Consider the following 10,560-nt stretch of genomic DNA (forward strand, 5'->3'; position numbering starts at 1 on the left):
CAGCTTTAGGATATATCCTTCTCTCAATAAAACAATGTGAACAGGACAAGTGTATATTCGATGTATAGGCCCATCAAGACCAACCGGGGAGGCAAACTAAGAATATTTACATTTACATTTAGGGCATTTGGCAGACGCTTTTAACCAAAGCGACTTACAATTAGTACATTTGTCATAAGAAGTGCATCAATATATCGCTGTCGGTACAGAAAGGATGTTCATAGAACCAAGTGCAAGTACAACAATCGCTATCCTAACCAATTCCCCTTGTTACAGCAATGATAGCAGCTACTGCAGTTGCTACACAGTTAAGTACTATAATAAGAGAGAGAATATGCAACCTTAAAAAATGGAGCACTTCTCGGCAGCAGACGTGTCTAAAAGGTTCATAGCTGAACTCCTCCCCCCCCCCCCATCCTCCTCCTCCTGCTCTCAAACGGCGCATCTGCAGGCTGAGAACGAACCAAATGAGTTCACATCACAGGTATACATGTAGGCTTTCATATCTGTGAAACTGGCGTTAAAATGATACCCGGTCGACGTTATAAAGTGGAATAACATTAATTTAAAAGTGTCCTGTCAGCAACGTCGCGTTATTTTAACTTCATCATGGGATTACGCATATTTGACACGCTCCTTTACGCGTACGCGCGCATCTTTGTACTTATGTTCCTACTGCATGCTGTCCTATCTCAAAACAGTCCGGATACAAGGAGGCAAAGCAGTAACCAACAAAGTGCGGCACTTCGGCAGACGTTACAATGGGCGCACAATGGTAATATTTTTAGCCTGCTAAGCCAGGGCTCTCAGTACCAACCGGCGCGCCAAAGGGACGCAGCTAATGACAACCTGCAATCAAGACCTGTCACCATCATTCGCGACGGAGACGCAGCGAGAACCCGAGAGCTGGTTCAGCCCTCCAGCCGCGCGCCTGCTCCGGACTCAGGCAATCCGCTCCCAGCGCGTGGACACGGACGACGCTGGCTTCCACCTCAAGTTCAACGGCGCGTGACACCAGCAGACGACGAACAGCAGCAGCAGCCTGCAGGCGACCTCATGAGGACGCATCCACACAACACGACCAAGAATGACACCAATGACGCGTCCCTGCCACGGAGAGAGGACATGATGGTCGCCGATGACCCTTATGACCCATACAAGTCCACCGACAGAGATAACCCATACTACAACCACTATGACGCGTACGAGCAGCCCAGACCCCGATCCAGAGCGGGATACGGCACAAGGTACCATCAGTACGGTAAGAATGAGGAAAGGGTCTCCTCATTCATTTTATCCGGTTGGATGTTTATTTGTAACTATTTGTTTATTTGTTTGTGATCCCTCAGGTCTCCCGGACCTTGTGCCAGACCCGTACTACATCCAGTCCTCTGCATATGTGCAGAGGGTCCCCATGTACAACCTGAGATGTGCAGGGGAAGAGAACTGCCTGTCAAGGTAATGGCCTTTGTCATGGATCACCTGTGGGAAAGGAGAGAGAGAGAGAGAGAGAGAGAGAGAGAGAGAGAGAGAGAGAGAGAGAGAGAGAGAGAGAGAGAGAGAGAGAGAGAGAGAGAGAGAGAGAGAGAGAGAGAGATGTAGAGAGAGAGCGAGAGAGAGAGAGAGAGAGAGGTAGAGAGAGAGAGAGAGAGAGAGAGAGAGAGAGAGAGAGAGAGAGAGAGAGAGAGAGAGAGAGAGAGAGAGAGAGAGAGAGAGAGAGAGAGAGAGAGAGAGAGAGATGTAGAGAGAGAGCGAGAGAGAGCGAGAGAGAGAGAGAGAGAGAGAGAGAGAGAGAGAGACAGACAGAGAGACAGAGAGAGAGAGAGAGGCAGAGGCAGGGACAGAGGCAGAGACAGAGACAAAGAGAGAGAGAGAGAGAGAGAGAGAGAGAGAGAGAGAGAGAGAGAGAGAGAGAGAGAGAGAGAGAGAGAGAGAGAGAGAGAGAGAGAGAGAGAGAGAGAGGGAGAGAGAGAGGGAGAGAGAGAGAGAGAGAGGGAGAGAGAGAGCGAGAGAGAGAGATGTAGAGAGAGAGCGAGAGAGAGAGAGAGAGAGAGGTAGAGGTAGAGAGATAGAGATAGAGAGAGAGAGCGAGAGAGAGAGAGAGAGAGAGAGAGAGAGAGAGAGAGAGAGAGAGAGAGAGAGAGAGAGAGAGAGAGAGAGAGAGAGATCAATAGAGACAGAGAGTGAGGGGGGGGGGGGTGGGGCAAGCAAAAACAATACTTCCAAGACTGAAAATGTGCCACCTGGTGTGTTTGTGTTAAGTGACCTCATGTTAGGAGAGAGTCACAGTCTCACCAAAGGTTCGGACAGGGTGGAGCAGTGGAAATCAGAGCACTTTAATTATGGTTTGTTTGCATGGCACGAAAATTGCCTCCGGTAAACTCATCATTGTAAAACCAACCCAAACAACCATTATTCCTTCCTTTCCTCAGTGGGTATCCTCAATGCCTTGCCTTGTGTTTGTGAGTGCAGCTCCGCCTACCGCGGTGACGTCCGGGACTACGACACCCGGATGCTCCTGAGGTTCCCTCAGAGGGTGAAGAACCAGGGGACGGCTGACTTCCTGCCCAGCAGACCGCGCTACTCCTGGGAGTGGCACAGCTGCCATCAGTAAGTACCTTCGGGTCCCTGTCTGTGTTCCTGGGGTTTCTGAGGCTAAAGGGGATGTGGATGAATAGACAGAATGGTCTGGGCTTCTTCTTGAAATATACAATTTCATTGATTGGTTATTACGTCACCTGCATTCTCTTTATCAATTTCTTGAAATTAGTATACCTTAGACTTATGCGTCTCCATAGAGATTCAACTTCATTGTATCTTCATAGTTATTGTAAGTCGCTTCAGATAAAAGCAACAGCTAAATAAATATAATGTAATGCATGAAAATATGTCAATGTGTAAAAAAAAAGATTTAGCTACTGTGATGCGCGTGCGCATGTGTATGTGTGTGTGTGTGTGTGTGTGTGTGTGTGTGTGTGTGTGTGTGTGTGTGTGTGTGTGTGTGTGTGTGTGTGTGTGTGTGTGTGTGTGTCTGTGTGTGTGTGTGTGTGTCTGTGTGTGTGTGTGTGTGTTAATCCCAGGCACTACCACAGCATGGATGAGTTCAGCCACTATGAGCTTCTGGACTCCAGCACCCAGCACTCCGTGGCCGAGGGCCACAAGGCCAGCTTCTGCCTGGAGGACACGTCCTGCGACTACGGCTATTACAGGCGCTTCGCCTGCACGTCACACACCCAGGTTAGCACTGAGCTAGCTAGTGCTGTGACTGCGCGGCACACTCCCAGGTTAGCCCAGAGATAGCTAGTGCTGTGATTGCACTGTACACACCCAGGTTAGCCCAGAGATAGCTAGTGCTATGACTGCACTGTACCCACCAAGGTTAGCTCAGAGATAGCTACTGCTTATACTGCACTGTACACACTCAGGCTAGACCTGAGCTAGATACTTATTGGGTGCACTGCACTCTACAAGTTAGCCCAGAACTAGCTGCTGCTTTGATTGAATGGCATTCACACAGGTTAGCACAGAGCTAGCTACTGCTTGGCTGCACTGTACACACCCTTACTTGGCTGCCATTAAAAGATCATCAAGCATTTCAACAGTGAGTCAAACTGTTAGAAAAACAGAAGCTAGAAGCTATTTATTGTTTTAGCAACAAAAACACCCTGATCGAGTATCAGTATGTGAAATGGACGGCGTTTCCTACTGTTTGATTCATTCCTTATTTTTCTCCCAAATTGCTTGCCCTCTAAATTACAGGGTCTGAGCCCGGGATGCTACGACACTTATAACGCGGACATCGACTGCCAGTGGATCGACATCACAGATGTGAAGCCTGGAAACTTTGTCCTCAAGGTTGGCTGGAGATATCACATGATATCTGGCACTCGTTAATTTGGCAGGGAAGGACTCAGAAGGCCAGTTTAACCCTCTGAAGTACCAGATGTTCCCTATTCCTCGGTATTTGAACACACTAGATCAATCATGTGTTGTGCTATTTGTCATTACACTGTGTAGGTCAGTGTGAATCCCAGCTATCAGGTGCCAGAGTCTGACTACAGCAACAATGTGGTGCGCTGCGACGTCCGGTACACCGGGAACTACGCCTACGTTTCCGGCTGCCACATATCTCCGTAAGTGGAATCTAGTACAAAGTGAAAAGATAGCCTGTACTGAGGTATGGCCCCGTTAACTTGTTTATTTTTCTTTATTTTTTTAGGTATTAGGAAATGGCATTAAGATCATCTGTGGGCATCTGTCTGATGAAGAAGGCTGCATCACAAAAGGAAATAGAATGGAGATAATTAGGTTACTCTACACCAGGGGTCAGCAACCCTAGGCACGCGTGCCACCACTGGCACGGGGCAGCATAATCATTGGCACACTAAAAAAAAAAAATATATATATATATATTTTTTTTTTTATTTTATTATTAAAATTAAAATTCACAGCACAATGCAGCAGCATAATCATTACTACCGATTTTGCACTATTCTGTTTTGGGATCAATTAATAGTTTTTAAACCTAAATTGTGAGTAATAGAAAAGAAAATATTTAAAATATGGTTGCAAGTGGTGTTGTTGCTGTATGCATCGCCTTCACATGGTTTTGCATAGCTGTACATGTCTTAAAGATATTGATGTGGATGGCTTCAACATTCTCATATATTCTCGTCAGAATTCAGCTATATTTTATATATTGTTGCTTAAGGCACACTCATTAACGAGGAAATTTCAAACTGGCACTGCATGTTGAAAAGGTTGCTGACCCCTGCTCTACACTGTTTCTTTGCAAGCTTCACATTAAAGTCAAATGAATCAAACTTTCGTTTAATGTATCAATTTATGTAGGGTAGGATTTTTCATAAAGTTATTGAATGTTAATAATTGATTGAATCAACATTTCTCCCCAGGCAGATTTGTATTCCAAGCATAGTACATGAATGCCCATTTTATTTTGTATTAAAGTGTTTTATGAACATATTGCTCTTTTTTACATTGTACTGATTCCCCGCATGACTTGCAACTTCTTCTACACATAAAAATGGTCAAAGTGAACTTTTATTGCCATTTTTTTTTCCAAAAGAGAATCAGGTTTGAGCGTTGATCAATAAATACCTAAATCAACAATATTTATATGACAAACTACGGAAGATGTATTTCTTATATTTATAAACAAGAGATACTTTTATTTTGGTAAAAATGTTCTTGAATAAAAGGTTGGATTAACATTGTGTTTTTAAATAATAAATTATAAACACGCACAGGCGCGCACACACACACACACACACACACACACACACACACACACACACACACACACACACACACACACACCTACAATTTAATGAATATATTATAATTATGTTAAATGATAAGATTTCAATTAAATACTTATATATATATATATATATATATATATATATATATATATATATATATATATATATATATATATATATATATATATATATATATATACATATATATATATATCATATTATATTTGATCATTTTGTGCAATAGTAATTAGCCCATAAAATCTTCAAATTGATCCTCACTTGTACCGATATACTCCTTACCACTGGGCGGCAGTACACAGGATTTAGTGAGTTCGTTTATTTCATGCGTTTTGAGGTGAACTCAGGGAGAGCGAAGTAATCAGTGTAATCATCAGCTGTACATACCAGCAGCATCAGACAGCTAGATAACATCCTCCTCAATATGCCCCCCATCAGAGTGTCTATCCCGTCGTTCCGCTCCGAGATCAGCTCCCTGGAGAAGGGATACACGGTAAGATGTTCTCAAGCTCTCTCATCGCTTCATTCTTGACCTCTGGTTAAGTTGCGCTAGATCTTGTAAACATCACATTATATGACTCATATGGGACATAAGTATGTCTGTTAAAATAACGGTGGCTCAAATATATAGATAATGCCTCTGTTTAACAATGGTGTTGTATTGATCTATTTGTTATACAATCCAGCCTATGTTTACGACTATTTACCACCTCCCAACCAAAACAGATCTACTGGGAAAATAAACACATTATTACATTGAGGAGGTCGAACATTCCCTACATTCTTTAAATGTCTGTAATTTCCTCGTTTGGACACCTAGTGGATCATCACTGTGAGGACATAATTCGCAATATAGTTTACAACTGATGAATGACATACGAATGTATTGAATATGCAATGAGCTGTCAGTGATAGCCTCGAACAGCAATACAACTTGAATACCCCTAGTCTGTTTTGTAACAGAATATTCTGTTAGCACCCACAGGCTGTTGATATGTTATCTGATCAAACTTTTTTTATAATTTGTTATGTACTCTATCTAGAAGATGTGATTCACTTCTGTAGGAAGCAAAATGCAGAAGGATGCTTCCTCTTAATAAATGAGCTGACATAAGCAAGTAGTGTCCATGTACTGGCTATGAACATTACTGACCATGTAACATTTCTGACCATTTGTGGTCAGTTTGTTCCTACATAGCCTATGCTTTCAGGCTAACTCTTGAAAGAGACTCTCTTAAGCCTTATAAGAATATTGTGGAATTATGTCATTATTAAACATAATATAATGTCTTTGTTCCTCTTGTAGGTATTTAAAATCGATGTTTTGATGAATGGCCGACAGCATGCCATTGAGAAACGCTACAGTGAATTTCACGCCCTTCATAAAATGGTACAGTTTGATGTATTAAACATTTTGCTCAAAACGCATATATTAGCTCAAAACGCATATACTGTTTGTTAGTTACAAACAGTCCCCAATGAATCCTTTGATGAGACGTAGATTCACACATACTGCGTCCACAGTGGTCTACCACTAGATCAAAGGTCATAACATTAGACTTCCTGGGTTAGGATTCACTTCAATTTGCATTTGCCACTAATGGATTCAGAGCTTATTAGGGTTAGATATAGCTTTTTATGTGTTTGTAAATAGATCAACAAACATTATTTACATACACAGTGATTACTGGGGAGTCTTCATGGGTATTTGCACTATTTATTTGTGTTTGTAATGGGTCCCACTGTCTGTCCACCACCGCCACAGCTTAAGAAGAGCATCAAACCACCGGAGGTACCCTCTAAACATGTGAGGAACTGGGTTCCTAAGGTTTTGGAGCAGAGGAGGCATGGCCTGGAGCTCTATTTACAGGTGTGGCTCAGTGCACTGTGCTTTATCTAACAAATACTATTAAGGCACCTATTTGAGGCCTTATGATTATTAATAATAATAATATTATTATTGTTATTATTATTAATATTACTGTTATTTAAGTATTATAATTGTATTAGTACAATTATGTAAGTGCTCCGCAATAATCAGACGTTAAAATGTTATTGTTTTTATAGATATGATAGGGATATTATAGCATAAATGGCTGTACAAGTCTTTTTAAGGATAGGTCTTAAAATGGAATTATTACATCAAATTGTACCTGTGACGATACTAATGTGATTGGGTTGTCACTATAAAGGCCCACTCTTGGATTTGATTTTGTAGCTGTACACTTACTGTTGATCAAAAGTATGACTGATAAGACAGTATTATTAAATGTACAGCGCTATCTGAGCTGTAGCTGAGGGTTGAGGTTGAGATATGTTTGTGTGTTATCTCCGCTAACTCACGACTCCTACCTTGGGGAGAACAACACAGTGCTGCTTTCCTTCTGGTTACATCTAGTGTAATTTTTGTTCTGTGACTTTCTTCTATTCTGCAGACTATAATCATGGAGAATGAAGTTCTTCCAAAGATATTCCTGGATTTCTTAAATATAAGGCATTTTCCCTCAGTGCCGAAAACAGAAAGCTGTGGGTGAGTTGGAACCGGTTCTGTGTTCAAAGAGTTCTGAATTTCACAGACGCTGTCCAGAAGCCCTAACCTCCATCTGAACCCGTCTCTCTTTCCCTCCTTAGGTCATTTGAAACCGATTCTGATGAACTGAGGTAACCATTTAGATGTTACCGTATACATCTCAGTTACCGTACAAAAGCTTGTACGGTAACTGAAAGACAAAACGTATAATAATGTTATAATCTAGCAATATTAGTGTCTCATCCTTCTGCTGGGTTTTTAAAGCCTTAATCGTTGTTTGCTAATCTGGCATCCACCTACTACACACACACACACACACACACACACACCCGGGACGCATACTCGCACTCAGAGCCAGCGAGTGGGCAGGTTTTATTTACTGACTGTCTCACTGTCTGTACGTCTCGCTCTCTGTCCCTCTCTCTCAGTAAACTAACTCACCAGCCAGTCATGCTTTACCTGAGGGACCCCTACCTTTTCCCCACCGCCCACGGTACGGTCTCTTCTCCCTTCTGTTCACAGTTATTACCACAGTTATGATGATAAAGCATTATACTGTATGCTCTTTGGTCCATTTCTATGGACCAAAGAGCATACAGTATAATGCCAGATAGCTGTTCCTTTTTGTTATGGTCATTATTATATATGTAAGAACGAAGTATAGTGTTATCACTTTTAACTTGTATTCCTTCTGTAATAATAGCTGGTTTATATGAGGACTTAATTTGAAAGACCCTTTTGTTCTCTGTTGTAGATACGTTTGCGAACGTGGTGAGCGAGGGGGTCATACACGGGGTGTTTTACCCTGACCTGCAGCCCAGGTAGGATCCTGGCCCCCTGTGTGTCGAAAACACCTGTTACTACAAAGGGATTACTACGTTTGTGTGTGTGTGCGTGTGTGCGTGTGATGTGTAAAGACACATGACCCTCATTTATGATCACTTCCATTAAGTGTACCACTAGGTACCTCTGCATAAGGGTGTGAAAGAAACAAGAATGCAGTGGTGAAACAGCGGCAGGTAGGCCTATACCTCATCTACATTTGACCTACTTTAGAGTTAAGAAAGGCAGAATCTTTTTATCCTAAAAAATAGCATCTACATATTTCCGTCACCATTTTTGAAGAGCATTGAAACTTAATAATGAAAGAGATTATTTATTTCTTATTAAATTAATACATAAAACAATATGGTCAGGGGATTAGGTTAAACTTCCCCTGCTCGGTATTGCTGAGTGACTATCAGGTTTTAACACTAAACCTGGGCTTCCCTAAAATGCAAACGAACAAAGCTGTGTTTTTTCTAAACCTAAGGAGCCTAGATATTATGTCAATGTTTGTACAGTTAAGTTCCATGGACAATGACAACACAAAGCTCCATTAGGCAGCAGAACCCAGAAGGTGAAGCTCCATCATGAGGTCACATTGGTGGGTGTTCATCACAACATGAATGATATTGGCAGCATGTACCGCAACGGTCGATCCATTGTTGATCCATCGTGTTGCTTTGTGTTCAATATGAAGAAGGTCATGTAGTAATAACAAGGTGCAGGGACAAAGGGTATAATAATGTATAATGTATATTATGATGATATAATAATGTTTATTACAATGGATTAAAGTCCTGAAAGGACAACAATGTTTGAAGACAGAAAACCAGCTAGGATAACTAGTTTTGATATTATTCATCAGAGATGAAATTTAGCACTCTAAACTGTCTTTGCAAAATACCTTCTATGAATCACTGTCTTAATCTTTCCATGTAGTGTCTTAAAATAAATTGGTGTTTTAAATCAAATCAGAAAATATTAACAAAAAGCATGGCACATGGCTGGCATTAATGGTTCATGTTTAACTTGCTCTGTTGCAGCCTAGATGTGATTTATCTTCTCCATGCAGGGCTCTTAACGTCCCTGAAAGGTTTGGGCCGTAGTTTAACACTAAAGGCCGCAGCAGTGGACCTGTTGATGCATGCTCGCTCGCTGCGGTCATATTTATTCCACAGGGTTGATGTCAGAACCTCAGCTTGTAAGTGGGCGTCTTAATAATCTTAAATATTTGTTTTTATAAACGAGGATCATGATGAGTCTTGCATATTCGGGACAGGATAAACGTGTACTGTATGAAGGGTTAAACGGAAAACGGTCAGTGTAGACATCGTGTTGATACTGACATGTAACATTGTATACTATGTAACATAGTGTCCGCTTATTTTTTCATGAGAGCGACTGAATATTTTTGCAATTCATTGTTTAAAATTTCACATGAAGTATTCTTTTTTTTTCATTCTGTGCCTTTTTTATTTTCATAATCCTGGCCAACATGAAAGCGTGCATATTGTGAATCTCACATGACGTTTTCAATAAAAGAATACATTGCACTTACATTAATACTGTAATTTAAATTCGTACCTAAGGCATTAACAATATTCCATGAAGTGTATTGATTTTAAAATAGCAGGTAACTGTCAGAATGGCCTGACACCAGAGAACAATGATAAAAGCGTGTAGATCTATATTTAAAGTGTTATTTATACCGCGGCTGTTGTGTGTTCTGACTGTAGGATAATTGTCACTTGTGCCATAATGGATCATATAAATAACACTGTGGATGGTACTGTAGCACTTTAGGATGGCCGATCTGGAAGCTATCAAACTCACACCAATAAAGCTCATTGATTTCACTAGCTCCCCTCTTCTTTCTGATTGGTTGACCTGGAATGAATGCAGATA

General features: G+C 41.3%; 2 protein-coding genes across 3 annotated transcripts; both read left to right on the forward strand.

The window, feature by feature from the left end:
* The first annotated feature begins 436 nt into the window (after positions 1–436).
* Positions 437–5,058, forward strand: loxa (lysyl oxidase a). Of its 2 annotated transcripts, XM_030355379.1 has the most exons (7): positions 437–1,261; positions 1,350–1,458; positions 2,473–2,610; positions 3,081–3,237; positions 3,760–3,855; positions 4,018–4,133; positions 4,220–5,058. In XM_030355379.1, exons 1-7 carry the CDS (start codon positions 610–612, stop codon positions 4,224–4,226), a joined length of 1,275 nt encoding a protein of 424 aa, XP_030211239.1. In that variant the 5' UTR covers positions 437–609; the 3' UTR covers positions 4,227–5,058. The 2 variants fall into 2 exon arrangements, with proteins under 2 accessions (XP_030211239.1, XP_030211240.1); XM_030355380.1 differs by lacking the exon at positions 4,220–5,058 and having other exon boundaries at positions 610–1,261; positions 4,018–4,137.
* Positions 5,059–5,612: 554 nt separating this feature from the next.
* On the forward strand, positions 5,613–10,516 carry snx24 (sorting nexin 24). The gene is made up of 7 exons (XM_030353534.1): positions 5,613–5,793; positions 6,607–6,690; positions 7,066–7,170; positions 7,736–7,830; positions 7,932–7,961; positions 8,259–8,323; positions 8,585–10,516. Exons 1-7 carry the CDS (start codon positions 5,725–5,727, stop codon positions 8,653–8,655), a joined length of 519 nt encoding a protein of 172 aa, XP_030209394.1. The 5' UTR covers positions 5,613–5,724; the 3' UTR covers positions 8,656–10,516.
* Positions 10,517–10,560: the final 44 nt, after the last annotated feature.

The sequence above is a fragment of the Gadus morhua genome, chromosome 4 (assembly GCF_902167405.1).
Source record: "Gadus morhua chromosome 4, gadMor3.0, whole genome shotgun sequence".
NCBI lineage: Eukaryota > Metazoa > Chordata > Actinopteri > Gadiformes > Gadidae > Gadus > Gadus morhua.

Coding starts and splice junctions, on each gene's coding strand:
- loxa (XM_030355379.1), top strand. CDS start 610: ATGGGATTACGCATATTTGACACGCTCCTTTACGCGTACGCGCGCATC. Junction 3,238..3,759: donor CCTGCACGTCACACACCCAG/GTTAGCACTGAG, acceptor TCTAAATTACAG/GGTCTGAGCCCGGGATGCTA. Junction 3,856..4,017: donor CTGGAAACTTTGTCCTCAAG/GTTGGCTGGAGA, acceptor TACACTGTGTAG/GTCAGTGTGAATCCCAGCTA.
- snx24 (XM_030353534.1), top strand. CDS start 5,725: ATGCCCCCCATCAGAGTGTCTATCCCGTCGTTCCGCTCCGAGATCAGC. Junction 5,794..6,606: donor CCCTGGAGAAGGGATACACG/GTAAGATGTTCT, acceptor TTCCTCTTGTAG/GTATTTAAAATCGATGTTTT. Junction 7,171..7,735: donor GCCTGGAGCTCTATTTACAG/GTGTGGCTCAGT, acceptor TCTATTCTGCAG/ACTATAATCATGGAGAATGA.